This window comes from Lampetra fluviatilis, chromosome 1 (genome assembly GCF_964198595.1).
Source record: "Lampetra fluviatilis chromosome 1, kcLamFluv1.1, whole genome shotgun sequence".
In the NCBI taxonomy this organism is placed as follows: domain Eukaryota; kingdom Metazoa; phylum Chordata; class Hyperoartia; order Petromyzontiformes; family Petromyzontidae; genus Lampetra; species Lampetra fluviatilis.
Window position 1 is genome coordinate 12,006,572 of NC_136275.1, and position 15,792 is coordinate 12,022,363.

At 46.0% G+C, this 15,792-nt stretch overlaps 1 protein-coding gene across 1 annotated transcript in view; it reads right to left on the bottom strand.

The window, feature by feature from the left end:
• LOC144932376 (contactin-associated protein-like 2) overlaps positions 1–15,792 on the bottom strand; it is a 191,768-nt gene that overhangs the window by 82,566 nt on the left and 93,410 nt on the right. The window contains exon 12 of the mRNA XM_078856353.1: positions 3,539–3,658. Coding sequence (XP_078712479.1) covers positions 3,539–3,658 — 120 coding nt within the window. The remainder of the gene's footprint in view (positions 1–3,538; positions 3,659–15,792) is intronic.

The following is a 15,792-nucleotide window of genomic DNA, read 5'->3' on the forward strand; positions in this document are numbered from 1 at the left end:
TGAGTGGGGACGGCTGCAGACAGGGGACTTCTCATTGTTAAAATTACGGCGCCGCGTTGGGACAAGAGGCAGTAAAACTGTTCCAGTGGGGGTCTCCCTTTTAGTCCTTCATGAAGGGCTTTTGATGAAATGGGATGAGGAGCGGCAGCGCTATTGTATGGTGGTGCCCACTGCCCTGCGGGGTAAGCTCACACGGCTAGTGCATGAGAAACTAATGCACCTCAGAGTCCGTAAACATTGTTAACACTGAAGCGGAACGTCTATTGGCCGGGTGTGACGGACGACGTATACCACCTGGTTAAAGGTTGCACTGACTGCGCACGTCGCAAACCACCATCGAGGTAGGCTCAGCCTCCATTACAATCTATCACTGTGTCTCAAATGAACGAGCTAGTCACACTGGATATATTGGGGCCGTTTTCAGGTTACCCAGAGGGGAAATAAATTCCTCTTATTCGGGGTAGAATATCTTTCCCGGTGGCTGATGGCTTGGCCTCTGCCTGACCAGTCGGCCGCATCCATTCCGATGCATTTTTGCATGGCTACGTCATGGATACGGGAGCACCTGAACAACTTCTCACAGATCAGGGGCAGAATTTCTCTTCTAAATTGTTACGGGAGGTGTGTGACTCCCTAGGTACAAAAAAAATGTGGACTTCGCCCTACCATTCTCAGACAGATGGGATGGTTGAGCACCTGCACAGGACTCTTAACATCGATGCTGTGCCAGAGGGTCAACAAGGCGCAGTCAGATTGAGATTTGCAAATCCCCGGTGTCCTTGCTGCATATAGAATGGCCCCTCATGCCTCAACGGGGTTCTCCCCATTTTATCTCATGTATGGGAGGGAGAGCGATCCCTCCGTGGAAGCTCAATCGGGCATTCCCTCAGGTAAAAAGAGGGCTGTCATGCCCATGCCCATACATGTCACGCTCAGGCGATTGACGGAGGCGCGGGAAGTGGCCAAGGGAAATTCGGCCAAGCGGCAGGCCGTGAATGAGAACTCGTGGGGCAGCGTGCGTCCGGGCTCCCATGGAAATCTGGGGACAGAGCATGGCTGCACTGTCCACAAGTACCTGGGTATGTCCCCTAAATGACACCAGCCATGGCGGGTCCCTGTTGAGGTGGTCGCATAAAAGAGGCCGCAGTGTGTGCGCATTCAGATCGGTCACCGTCGCTGGTTTGTACACCTATCATGGTTGAAGCCATTTGATCAACCCCGTATACATAGTTCATCTCCATCTCCAGAGTGGCCGGTGTCTGATGAGTCTGACGAGCCAAGGCAAACAAGCCCGGAGGTGGTGCTTCAAAAAGATTGCATTGTGTTGTCCACAGGATCCCTGCATCTGACGCCCGGGGAGCCTCCTACATCGGCTCCATGTGAAGGACCCCATGCGGAAGCCGGGTCGCCATCTACTACTCCCAGGGAGGGGCCGCACCCTTTAGGCCATTTGGGTGATGTCCCTGCACCCCACGGTGTGCATGATCCCGCTCATCATGGGGGACCGGCAACAAGGACTCTCTCCAAGAGCACTTCGTCGAGCGACGGTGTTGTCAACGCCGTGAGCCAGGTTGCAGATCCCGGTTGAAATGGGCACGCTCCCCGATGCTTGTGGGTATGGCGCGACCATGTGCATCGGGCGACTCTCGTTCTCCCCTTACCTTTGCGGTTCGTTTTTTGTGATGCATTCGGTGCAGATGTTCCCTGTTGTTGTGTTGATATTTAGCAGATATTCTCTGCCCTAACTCCACTGTTGGTATGTTGTTATGTCAGCCGGGACAGCTGTTTTTTTATGGTGGGGGGGGGGTTGATGTAGAGTAATAGCGCTAGCTGCTGACAGAAAGTGGTACTTACAGCATAGGGCAGTATACACGTCAGCAGGCGAGGGCGGAGTGAGGCCATGCCGGGAGGATAAGAGGGAGCCCTGGGCGAGAGCTCGGATCTGTTGCTGGAAGTGGATCCCCTCGCTGTGCTACTGTTCGTCACCATTGTCACCGCCATCTTCTGTTCGTCACCTTCGTTGCCGCCGTCTTCACCATCACTGGGCGCCACTCGCTAGGCAGCCTGCCAAATGTACTAGCTAGATAGTGCCGCCAACAATATAAGTTGTGCAATATATTGATAAATAGTGTGCACCCACGTAAGGTGCGTGTTGTCCCCTTTGCGTGCAAGAATAAAGAAGGTGCCTCAAACTATTCCTGTCTCCGAACTGCATCACTACATTTGTACAAAATATGATAGAGATGTCAACTGCCAAAATGGAATCTGAGGGGGATAGTGTGTTTGTTGGTGGACAAAAATTTCCGCGGCTGCCGCGTTGACATTAGCACTGTCACTGGGGGTTGTTTTCTCTTTAGCAGCTTCTGATATACTTTGCAAAGAAACCCAGTTAATTTTCTTGGTGGCTAATATCCACACATTAATGCATGCTTGCAGCTCTTTAAAATTGCAGGCTGCATGCCAGGAATTTTTTTTATGTTAGTGATGGCCAGACTTAATCTTGCAGAGTTAATGGTCAAATTATAAATGCTTTTGGACACTTGCAGAATGCCCTAAAGAAAAGCAATACACGATGCTATTACAGTGTTCTTTAAAAAAACTGCCCAAAAATCTTATATAATGGCCTCAATGCACTCCTACACAAAAGCGAGGAGCTTGGTCATTACACGGCTGTTGTCCCCAGCCTATTCACTATTTTTCGTGTGAAATGAAAATGAAAGTGTTGTGCTATTGGAAAACAAATTTTGGCTTATGAAAATAATAAACTCTTTGGTTATTTCGGTAAAGTCACATAGAAAGAAATTTAATAAAATAATACTAGATAACGACGTTTCGATTGCAACACAAGCAACCATCATCAGGTACAAATGAATGAGAAAAAAAATGTGTAAACTTGTAAATATAATGCAATACAACAGAGAGTGTCGGCTAACAAAATAGTCTAAAACCCCACCTAGTATATTACCTTCTTCCAAAGATTGCTAAATTTCAGGGAGAGACAAAACATAGACACGGAGACACACAGACAGACACACACACAGAGAGAGACACACACATAGGCACATCATAGTATGCCTATGTGTGTGTCTCTCTCTGTTTGTGTCTGTGTGAGTCTCAGTGTCTACGTTTTGTCTCTCTCTCAAATGTAGCAATCTTTGGAAGCACATAATCAACCAGGTGGGGTGTTGACTGTTTTGTTGGCCGGCTCTGTGTTGTATTGCATTATATTTTCAAGTTTACTATGTTTGTTTTTTCATTCATTTGTACCTGATGATGGTTGCTTGTGTTGCAATCGAAACGTCGTATTCTTTTATTATTAATTTAATTTCTTTCGACGTGACTTTACCAAAAGAACCAAAGAGTAATTAATGTAGTCACGAAAGCTTCGAATCTAGTTTAAAATAATTAACCTTCAACAGATTCCAAGAGAATTGAATAAATAATTGATGGTTTAATGGTTTACTTTCAATTCAAACATTTGACTTCATCTTTGGCCATGAAAGAGAAAATACACGACATAGTGCATTAGACACCTTACCTGTCATATTGCAAAACACCAGAAGGGCCCCAAGAGGACCGCTGCCATCAGGGTCCACCCAGTAGTGCCCAGATTCCCAGCCCAGGTGTTTGTATGCCTCACATGACAGCTCGTAGGCAGCTGGGTAAACAAAATACAAATGTGAATCGCAGGGTTACCAGTCTGCCTTTTCATTTTCTCCCGAATGCGGTGTTGTATATATAGGCCTTTTTCCAAAAATTTATATTAAGAATAATTCGGCCAATTTTTTTTCTTCTCAAATAATAAAAAAATAAATAAATGAGACCAATACTCTCAACTCCGCTACCCCTCACAAGCCACACCAAGCATCTGGAGGTCATAAAAAAAAACATTAAACAAACTTCGGGGCAAAAAGGGGTTAGCGACTATCTGGAAATCTCCAGGCTGCCAGATGACCATATGACATGACCTCCCCGGACGTTTTGGACAATTCACAAACAAATCTCCAGAGCACATAGCAGAGACAAACGGACGTTAAAACTCGCGTTTTCTTTAACAGTAAAAGTGTAAAAAGAACAAATCGACGTTATAGACTGCAGTCTATATTAGTGGCTTCGTTATTACTTATTTTATTTCACCCTTATTCAACTCATATATTATTTTGTATTGTATCTTTCTATCCATGTAACTTCACCAAGAGAACCAAGGAATGTAAATTCTGGCAGTCAAGAAAGTGAGGGCTTGGTTATATCCCCAGCCTCGGGATATCAAAATATAACTCTAGAATACAACACCGATCCCTGGCGACACAGACTTATAACAAAGCTTGGCAAAACCCTCGGAATAATGGTGGTAACGAGGGGCATTACGAATCTTGGTTAAATATAAACCAAATAATAACTACGAGATATTAGACGGGGGTAATTCATAAGAGATACAAGAAATAGGTCCAACACACACAAGACCAGATAATATGTATTCCATGGAATCAGAGCCTCCCTGGTCACCTTTGTCTTCCAACAATTTGACACAAACACATGGTAGCCATAAATACGTATGAAGGGTGTCTGGCCTCGAGATAACAAACACTATGAAAAGGAGGGGGGGAAATGCAAACAAGCATAAACGTTGACGGAAAACAGCCCGTCCGGGGTCATCAAGGAAAGAGGGGGGGGGGGGCAATCAGGCGCGGCCGCGGAGAGAGGACGTGACAGAGGGCATCTGTTTTTTTTTCTCTCGCAAGAGACGCGCAGAGAGGGGAGGAAATTCACATTTAAGCACGGACACAGATCATGCAATTCAGTCTTGCAAAGGGGCAAACTCCGGGGTATGGCCTCGAGATCAACTATGGGTGTCGTGTCTTGCAGAGAGAAGGGACGATGTGTTGTTAAGCGCTGAGTTCGGCATGAACTGACAGTATCGCTGAAAGTTTATTCTACATTCATCCTGATGTTTTGAGTCGCTTGCGGAATCGAGGATTGCGATAAGTTGTATTGTACTAAGCTATCAGAGTTATGTAAGAGGTGTACTAATACAATATACAAGTTTTGAGAGTGAGTGATCCACCCAGCGACGAGCAGCTCACAGCAAGAGCCCTCTTGGAAGAAGGGCGGAGAGCACGAAAGTTGAGCAACGACAAGGCAAGCCCTGAAGTAAGGGCGGGTGTCCGTGCAAAGCTGGCAGCTGCCCGCCAAAGGAGAGAACGGAGCAGTGGAAAGAGCCCGAGCCAGCGCAGCCCTGAAGTGAGGGCGGGAGAGGCACCAGTGGGTGCCCGTGTGAAGCTGGCAGCTGCACGATAAAGGAGAGAGCATGGAGAAAGCAAGGAGAGAGAACGGAGCAGTGGAAAGAGCCCGAGCCAGCGCAACCCTGAAGTGAGGGCAGGAGAGGCACCAGTGGGTGCCCGTGTGAAGCTGGCAGCTGCACGCCAAGGGTGAAAGCAAGGAGAGAGAACGGAGCAGTGGAAAGAGCCTGAGCCAGCGCAAGCCCTGACGTAAGGGCGGGTGTCCGTGTGAAGCTGGCAGCTGCATGATCAAGGAGAGAGCACGGAGCAGGGGAAAGAGCCTGACCAGCCGCCCGTGAGCAAGAGTGTCAGCGCCAGCGAGAGCGCCGTGGGTTCGACCCAAACACCGACAAGCACCAGCTGGGAACCAAGACAAGAGTGAGGAACGGCGACCAGCAGACGAGCTGCGCACGCTATCTGACGACGGAATCATCGCGCACCGCCGATGGCGAGCATCGCGCCAACTCAACCAGCAGTGGAGAGAGCTGCAACGCCAAGAGGAAGAGTGTTGGCGCAGGCAAGAGTGCCGTGTGTTTAATACACACACACACGCCGTCCCAGCGGCCCTGCTGGGAACCCGAGGTATTTTCAGCACAAGGAACGCCGTACCGCGTCAGCCGCCAAGTCAACAATTGATCAAAGAAGACACACGCACACAATACGCATATCGGGACTAATAAGATTGTTCCAAAAAGTTATCTTTGTGTTTCAAGAAGGGTTGCCATTCCAAGGTGGTGCGTTAAATATCAACTGATCGTGAAAAGCATTGCTGCCCGTCGAGTTAGATGAATACGATTGTTAGAAGTATTTTAGTCATTCGTTTTCGTTAATTGCATAATCTTGCCAATTAATTAATTGACTTATACTTTTGCCTTCGGCAAATGTTTCTTTATTGCCGTTCGTATGAATATCGTCGCATGCATGTTTAAGGACGTTTTCCTATCGCCGTATATGCCCGCATGACTCCGAGGAATTAGTCAAATGTTCTGTTACCCAGTTAACAACGTAATCATTGAGGGTTAAATGTACGGATCAATGAGGAGAACATCTCCAAGGGTACTGTGTTGACAATTCCAAGAATAAGAGTTTGCATATTAGAGTGTTATGTTTTTGGTTAAAAATTAAAATTGCTTCACACAAAAGAGTCTGAGTGGTGCCCTTCCTAAGTTAATGCATAATAATCTTAATTATAAGAACTGTATCCTGCAGTGAGATTTGAATTTGGAGACCTGACATAAACACACTAAGACATAATCAGTAAATGTTAAAGCGAGAATAATTGTATTATCCCGATTGATAATACAACCCTAGACAACGAAGCCGAGCTTAATTTAGCATACTTACATCACACTTGTATAACTTCATACAATTAAATGTATTATCCCGATTGATAATACAACCCTAGACAATGAAGCTAAGCATAATTAGTATAACTACATATATTAGCATAATCGTATACACTCGCATAACATAAGAAGATCACCTCCATATTTTACATAATGTATGTGTATACTGGCATACATTAACATAATCTCGGATTAAATTTCGATTTAAAGCTTTCGTGACTGCAGGGATTCATCTTCTTGGTTCTTTCGGTAAAGTCACGTAGAAGGGAAGTAATAAAATAATAAAAATAAAACATAATAAAATAATTTTCACGACGTTTCGGCCACAACGCAGGCAGCCGTCCTCAGGTGAAGACCAGGTCTGTCGGGGAGACAGCGTCTGAATGAAACACCACCACGCTTGGAGCGTGTATTTAAGCTGGGTTGGAAGGGGGGAAGGGCGCCTTGACAAAATAATTTGCATATGAAGAGGAATTTAGAATATTTATGGGAAATGCAGGTATGTGATTAGTACTACTTGTGAAATGCGTAGGAGGTGGGCAGGGGGTTTCAAAGTCATATTATGCCCGTGTATAGGGTGGTGTATAGTAATACAGTATATAATTTAATGTTGGGTTTGTCTATGGCAGCATATAGTACGGGGTAGACCCGTGTGATGTTAGGGAAAAAAGTTTAGCTGGAAGCATATTCTATTTTTTGCGACATAGAATTGTAATGTATTACTTACTGTTAGTTGCTCAGCTTATTGGAGAGTATATTTAGTATACCGATGATACTATGTAGTTTATACGTTAGTTTTTTACGTGGTTGTTTAGTCACTGCAGCTACATACTATTAACATTCCTTCCCTTTATTAATGCTACTCCTATCCCCTCCCTTTGATGCTGTTAATCCTGCATAATGCACGGGCATAATATGATTTTGAAACCCCCCGCCCACCTCCTACGCATTTCACAAGTATTATTGTTATTAAAATAATAATAATCACGTTTCACTCAGAAATTAGCAAAAGTTACAATTCATTTCAAAATATTAAATTACAATGACTATGTACAGTATGATATTTTATGTTTTCATTTAGAAATATGTACGGCATCTAATAAATATTTATCTAGATAAGTAAGTGGGCTTTGGAAGGACACGTTACTTGCAGGGGGGGATGATGGCCAATGGTAAAGACTGATGATGAAGTGGCATCCAAAGGTCGGGAAACGCGCCTGAGAAAACGTCCCACATGGAGATGGAGCAATGAAATCGGCTCGCACGCGGGAGCCAGATGGACTGTTACATTGCGTGACCATGAGGGATAGCAACAACTTTGGAATGCTTTCATCTCGCAGTGGATATATCACCGCTGCTGATGGTTATGTAAATCAACGTATAACTATTTAATTTGAAAAACAATGTGTTCCCTTGCATTGCTTATTTATTAAGTAAAATATCACATGATATATCTGTGGTGATGGTATTGGAGTGCGCGCACACCAAACGCCGGATAACTCCCGTACTTACCTGTGCGGGGCGGTTGTAACACATCCCTAGCCGGGGCCTCTCTCGAGGGGAGGGGGAGTGGTGCTGGGATCCCACAGAACCCCCGCCCCTCGGTGGGGAATCGTATAAAAGACGGGGGCTCATGAGCGAGAGGGCAGTTGGGACCCGCTCAAGAAGAAGAGCCAGTGAAGACTGAAGACCAGCTAGCTAGACTCTGGAACTCCTCTGGGTCGCTGTCCTTCTAAGGGCCGACCAGAGCAAGCCCAGCGGTGCGACCCCAGAGCCGCGAAGGTCGATGTCCTTCTGAGGGCCGACTTCATGTGGCTGGTGGTCGAGACCTGTGCCGAAGCTGAGCAAGGTCAGTTAGGTCCTTGAGAGGACGAGTGTGAGAGTAGGTGGGAGCTAGCCTGGGAATACTTCCAGCTGTACCTCCCTAAGTGTTAATAAACGTGTACTGCCTCAAGTCCGACCGTCCCTGTCGTCACTACATATCTACACAATTAAAGCCAATTACAGTTTGGCACTGCTCTAAATTAACTCTATTGAAATTTACTCTAATTATGGATAATTTAATTTGCTGGAGCTCATTTTTTTATGCTATCCAAAATTTTAAGGTTCAAAGGAAAAACATTTAATGGGCACAGATACAGTGAGGGAAAAAGTATTTGATCCCCTGCTGATTTTGTACGTTTGCCCACTGACAAAGAAATGATCAGTCTATAGTTTTAATGGTAGGTTTATTTGAACAGTGAGGGACAGAATAACAACAACAAAATCCAGAAAAACGCATGTCAAAAATGTTATAAATTGATTTGCATTTTAATGAGGGAAATAAGTATTTGATCCCTCTGCAAAACATGACTTAGTACTTGGTGGCAAAACCCTTGTTGGCAATCACAGAGGTCAGACGTTTCTTGTAGTTGGCCACCAGGTTTGCACACATCTCAGGAGGGATTTTGTCCCACTCCTCTTTGCAGATCTTCTCCAAGTCATTAAGGTTTCGAGGCTGACGTTTGGCAACTCGATCCTTCAGCTCCCTCCACAGATTTTCTATGGGATTAAGGTCTGAAGACTGGCTAGGCCACTCCAGGACCTGAATGTGCTTCTTCTTGAGCCACTCCTTTGTTGCCTTGGCCGTGTGTTTTGGGTCATAGTCATGCTGGAATACCTATCCACGACCCATTTTCAATGCCCTGGCTGAGGGAAGGAGATTCTCACCCAAGATTTGACGGTACATGGCCCCGTCCATCGTCCCTTTGATGCGGTGAAGTTGTCCTGTCCCCTTATCAGAAAAACACCCCCAAAGCATAATGTTTCCACCTCCATGTTTGACGGTGGGGATGGTGTTCTTGGGGTCATAGCATTCCTCCTCCAAACACGGCGAGTTGAGTTGATGCCAAAGAGCTCCATTTTGGTCTCATCTGACCACAACACTTTCACCCAGTTGTCCTCTGAATCATTCAGATGTTCATTGGCAAACTTCAGACGGGCATGTATATGTGCTTTCTTGAGCAGGGGGACCTTGCGGGCGATGCAGGATTTCAGTCCTTCACGGCGTAGTGTGTTACCAACTGTTTTCTTGGTGACTATGGTCCCAGCTGCCTTGAGATCATTATTGACAAGATCCTCCCGTGTAGTTCTGGGCTGATTCCTCACCGTTCTCATGATCATTGCAACTCCACGAGGTGAGATCTTGCATGTAGCCCCAGGCCGAAGGAGATTGACCGTTCTTTTGTGTTTCTTCTATTTGCGAATAATCGCACCAACTGTTGTCACCTTCTCACCAAGCTGCTTGGTGATGGTCTTGTAGCCCATTCCAGCCTTGTGAAGGTCTACAATCTTGCCTCTGACATCCTTGGAGAGCTCTTTGGTCTTGGCCATGGTGGAGAGTTTTGAATCTGATTGATTGCTTCTGTGAACAGGTGTCTTTTATACAGTAATAAGCTGAGATTAGGAGCACTCCCTTTAAGAGTGTGCTCCTAATCTCAGCTCGTTACCTGTATAAAATACACCTGGGAGCCAGAAATCTTTCTGATTGAGAGGGGGTCAAATACTTATTTCCCTCATTAAAATGCAAATCAATTGATAACAATTTTGACATGCGTTTTTCTGGATTTTTTTGTTGCTATTCTGTCTCTCACTGTTCAAATAAACCTACCATTAAAATTATAGACTGATCCTTTCTTTGTCAGTGGGCAAACGTACAAAATCAGCAGGGGATCAAATACTTTTTTCCCTCACTGTATAAACTCATCCAGATATAAACTCATCCTCGTTGTTTCAGCCTTGTTGAAAATAATATTTACACTGCATTCGTTTCTTGCCTACATCTCTAAATTAGAAAAAAATTGAAAAACAAATGTGCAAGTTGTAGTCCCTTAACATTTACACAACATAGAAATGAATTACAATTATGCTGAACTTATACTGAACACAATCATCATAGGCCTTTGTGTCTTGAGAGACAATTTCTTTTGCGCCTTACGAGGTCAGCTGGAGGTTTTGCTTAGTAGGCCAATCCTTGAGTGGCAATCCTTGCCACAACAATTGCAAGTGAATGCGGTGGCAGCTCTTGTTCTTTACGTCGCTCCCTCTTTGTCTGCCAAGCGGTGTGTCTTTTCTCCTCGCCTCTCCTGAGGCCTGTTTTCACAGCCTGCTGCCAGCTGAGTCGGTCACCGGCAGTTTTCTCCCAGTCATTTGGGTTGATGTCGAAGCTCTTCATGTCCCGTTTACAGACATCTCTGAAGCGCAGGACCGGGCGACCAGTGACCCGTGTGCCTGATGCCAGCTCGCCATACAAGATATCCTTGCGTATTCTGCCATCCTGCATGCGGCGCACATGTCCAAGCCATCTCAGGCGCCTATGACTGAGTAGAGAGTATATGCTGGGAATGTTGGCCAAGTTGAGGACTGAGGTGTTTGGAATGCGATCTTGCCATCTGATACCAAGGATGTGCTTGAGACATCGGAGGTGGAATGTGTTTAATAGATTTTCTTGATGGGCGTATGTTGTCCAGGACTCAGATCCATAGAGGAGGGTGCTAAGGATGCAGGCCCGATACACCTGCACTTTGGTGTTGAGCGTTAGAGATTTGTTCTCCCACACTCTTTTGGTCAACCTGAACATAGCTGTAGACGCCTTCCCAATGCGCTTGTCAATCTCTGTGACAATGGACAAATTGCAGGTGATGGTGGAGCCCAAGTAGGTGAAGTCCTGAACGACTTCCAGGGTGTAGCTGCCATTATTTATGGAAGGGGTGTCTCTGACATCCTGACCCATAACATTGGTCTTTTTCAGACTGGTTGTCAGGCCAAAGTTGTTGCAGGCATTGGCAAGGTGGTCGATGAGTGTGCAGACCTTGTTTTGTGTGAGCTGTCAGTGCAGCATCATCAGCAAATAAGAGTTCTCTGATGAGGACTTTGCAGACTTTGGTTTTGGATCTGAGACGGCCAAGATTGAAGAGTTTGCCATCAGATATTGTATGAAGAAAGACTCCCTCTTCTGCTGTCCCAAAGGCATGTGTGAGCATAAGTGAGAAAAAGATGCCAAACAGTGTTGGGGCAAGCACACACCCCTGCTTTACACCGCTGAGTATGGGAAATTCCTCTGAGGTGGTGCCGCTGTGCTGTATTGTTCCTTTCATGTTGTCATGGAAAGAGGAGATGACTGCCAGCAGCTTCGGTGGGCAGCCAATCATTTTGAGGAGTTTGAAAAGGCCTCCCATACTGATGAGGTCAAAGGATTTTGTAAGATCAATGAATGCCAAGTACAGGGGCATTCTCTATTCTCGACATTTCTCCTGTAGCTGATGCAAGGAGAAGAGCATGTCAATTGTGGAACTTCCTGCTCTGAAGCCACACTGATCCTCAGGATACATCCTCTCAGCTAGTATCTGTAACCTGCTGAGGACCACACGGGCAAAGGTTTTCCCCACGATGCTCAGCAGGGAGATTCCACGGTAGTTATTGCAGTCCCCATGGTCACCCTTGTTTTTATATAGGGTGATGATGTTGGAGTCTCTCATGTCTTGAGGCATTGCTTCTTCCCAGCACTGGCATATAAGTTCATGGAGTTTTGTGAGGACGGCGGGTTTCGCACATTTCAGTACCTCAGGTGTGATACCGTCCTGTCCCGGGGACTTGCCGCTGGATAGTGAGTTGATGGCGTTGTCCAGTTCCTTCAAGGTTGGAACATTGTCCAATTCGTGTATCGTTGGTAAAGGCCTTACAGCAGCAAGGGCAGCTTCTGACACACCGTTGTCTCGTGAGTAGAGCTCTGAGTAGTATTCTACCCACCTGGCCATTTGCTCTTGTTTATCAGTGATGATGGCCCCTGTGCTGGATTTAAGGGGGGCCGTCCTCCTGATGTTTGAATCAAAGGCTGACTTGATGCCTTCATACATGGCACGGATATTGCCAGTGTCAGAGGCGAGTTGGATCCTACTGCTGAGGTTCACCCAGTAGTTGTTGGCGCAGTGTCTGGCGGTCGTTTGAACTGCACTGTGGGCAGCTTTCAGAGCCCTTAATGATCCTGAACTTGGGACTTGCTTGTACTTCAGGAGCGCCATGCGCTTGGCTTGGAGGATGGGTTCCAATATAGCCAGGTGTTCCTCAAACCAGTCTGTGTTCCGCCTTGTCTGCTTACTGAAGGTTTTGATGGCTGCATTGAAGATGGGATCTCTGATGTATGCCCACTTTGTCTCCACGCTTCCATCTGGTGTGTCGTGTAGGGACTGCTCAAGGCTGTGTTGGAATGATTGAGTGAGCTCTGGGAGGGAGGTCTTGGCAGAGTTGATGCGTAGGTAGCGCTTTTGTTTGAGGCGGTGTATCTTTTTTGGGCGTAGTCTGACCTTGCTGGATACCAGCGAGTGATCAGTGTCACAGACTGCGCTGTGGTAGCTGCGTGTGATGAGTACTGAGTTGAGGAGGGCTCGTCGGGTGATGACGAGGTACAGTTGGTGCCAATTAAGAGACCTTGGGTATCTCCATGATACTTTATGGCACGGTTTTGTGAGAAAGAATGAGTTTGTGATACAGAGATTGTGGTTTGAACAAAGCTCCAGTAGTCTTTGGCCACTGACATTCATATTTCCAATGCCGTGATAGCCAAGGCATGCGGGCCACAAGTCGTGGTCGGCCCCAACAGAAACGTGCTCAGAGCTGGGGATTTTGCTAATAATATTGTGAAGCTCTTCATAGAACTGGTCATGAATCTCCGGAGGTGAGTAGAGTGTTGGGGCGTAGACACTCAGGATGTTTACATGGCCAGAAGCAGTGAGCAGTCTCATGAGCAGAATCCGCTCGGAGCCTGAAGTCGGGGGTTCTATCATGCCAAGGAGTGTGTTTTTGACAGCAAACCCAAGACCGTGTTCCTTGGTTCGTTCTGCTGTTTTCCTTGCCAGTAGAAAGTGTAGTCACTCTCTCGTAGTGAGCCACTGCCAGCAAGCCGGGTCTCCTGCAGTGCTGCAATATCCACATAAAGTCTTGTCAGCTCCCTGTCGATAACTGCAGTCTTGCGGATGTCCTCAATCTGCAATAGATCTTCGGAGAGTCCAGAACACATTGTACGTACATTCCAGCTTGCAAAATGAAGGGCTGGAACCTTCTATCGTTTTGTTTTGTTTTTGTCTGGTGCAAGTATTGCAGCCCACTTGTCTGGTGATGAACCATAAGCTCCAAGCACCCATTGGAGCAGGTGAGCCGTGGCGGGAAAGCACCTTATTGGCCGGGGGCTGCCCTGCTTGAGGCGGGCGGTAGCTATCCATTGGGGTGCAATGACCCCTCCCACCGACGATGGCAACCCGTGGCGCCCATTTTTTACGCCAATCTAAAATGAGCTTATAACCCGTGACTGCTGCCATCCGTGTTTCTTGGCCACAATTAGGTGGCCGAGGAGTGTCCTTTCCCCATTTTTGCACCTCTTGTTGGCGCAAAGCCTGGGCAGGTTTATTCTGGAAATCCTGGGTTGCCCATGCGTCAGGATCCCCCCCTCGGCCTTGCTGGTAATGTCCAAAGGAGTGCATAGCACGACGTTCGGTACCAGTTTGGCTGCAGGGGCTGCCGGGAATGTGCCGCAGTGCGTCACAAAACCGCCTGAGGGGCCCCACTCCTGATTTTCTGTCGGGGTTTACTCCCTTAGCCATTGACTCTCCTGAGACACTCACAAGGCAGTGAGAAAACCGCGTAACCCTGGGAGGGGCCCTTACCAGGTACTGACAGCCGGGCCAGCTGTGCCTGGGACTCGCGTAAGGCAGGGTCGTCACGCCCTGAGGTAGTTTATCACAAACTACCCGCTACCAAAACTGAACACAATGCACTACTTTTAATTGTATATTCTAATTATTGCTACAAAATGCCTGCTTTCATTATATAAATCTAAGAGGTTGTTTAAGAATACCAGGAAATAGTTTTAAAACTCCAAAAAAGGCAGAAATCAAAAATGCTGCTCCAGAAATGAACCTCATGGAGGGACCCCGGGGTCCCATAATCCCCCGGCTCTCGCATAAACTGCGTTGCGACGTCATTTTATGTCTGTTGAAGGCAAACGATACGGCAATATATTCCTCTCGACGAGATCTACATGATACACTAATCAAAGTTTTAAGGTTTTGTTTCTTATGCGCATTCGTCCTCGCTGCACTTGGACTATGGCGTTTATGTGTGCGGTGAGACGAAGTTTCTATTAATACATTAATTACGATTTTTATTTCCGTTTATTCGGGACCCTGGGGTGCATTTGATTAATTATCTTCCATGTTCATTCATCCTCAACAAAATAATCGTGGTTCATCCATATTGATTGTGAATACTACTTGGCTAGTAAAAAAGAAACAACTGGTGGCCAAACATTAGTGTAGAAATTGAAAAAAAATCGATTGAGATTTTAATCTTGAGAATGAAATGTAGCACTGAGAATAGGGTTTCCCCTTTTTTCTGGCAACAAAACAGGTGTTAAGATGTTAAAACACCAAACTGAAACCTTTTACAAGGAATCATGTCTCCATTAACCACAATACTTGTGGTCAGAATGAAAACAAAAACATACTCTGATAATTATCAGAGTTGTGTTTTTGTTTGCATTCCGACCGCAGGTATTGTGGTCAATGCAAACATGACTCCTTGTAAAAAAGGTGTCAGTTTTGTTTCCAGATAAAAGGGTAAAAAATAATTATCATATTTTGCTACTGGCAAAGGAGGTTCCAATGGCATATCAAGTCAGTTACCCAAGAATATACATTGTGTTAAATTGATCCATACTTTCTGTTTATACTGTATGCCTCTATTAAAGATGAAAATTGAAGGACTGTCTTCCGTTGACTTTGTAGTAGAGTTGTTTGATGGCATGGATGCAGTACAGCAAGTAGGTGCCTGTACTATCTGTGCAGCATATTGGCATTGTAACATTTGATGCATTGGGTTTATAGGCTATTCCAATTTTCTCCCACAGCCAAATATCAGAGTGTAAGGCCCTGCTAGAGTCTTGGGAATCAGTGAGGCTCTTACTCATCATTAGTACCAGCCTTGGTCAATCCACTGCTGGATGAAGGTCTCCCCAAGCTGACACCACAGATCACCATCCTGCAATGTAACAATGTGCCAAGGACCTGCATAACAAACTGATTTAATAGTCTATCTTCCTGGTGGACAGCCTGTTTAAACAAACAATTTACAGCCAT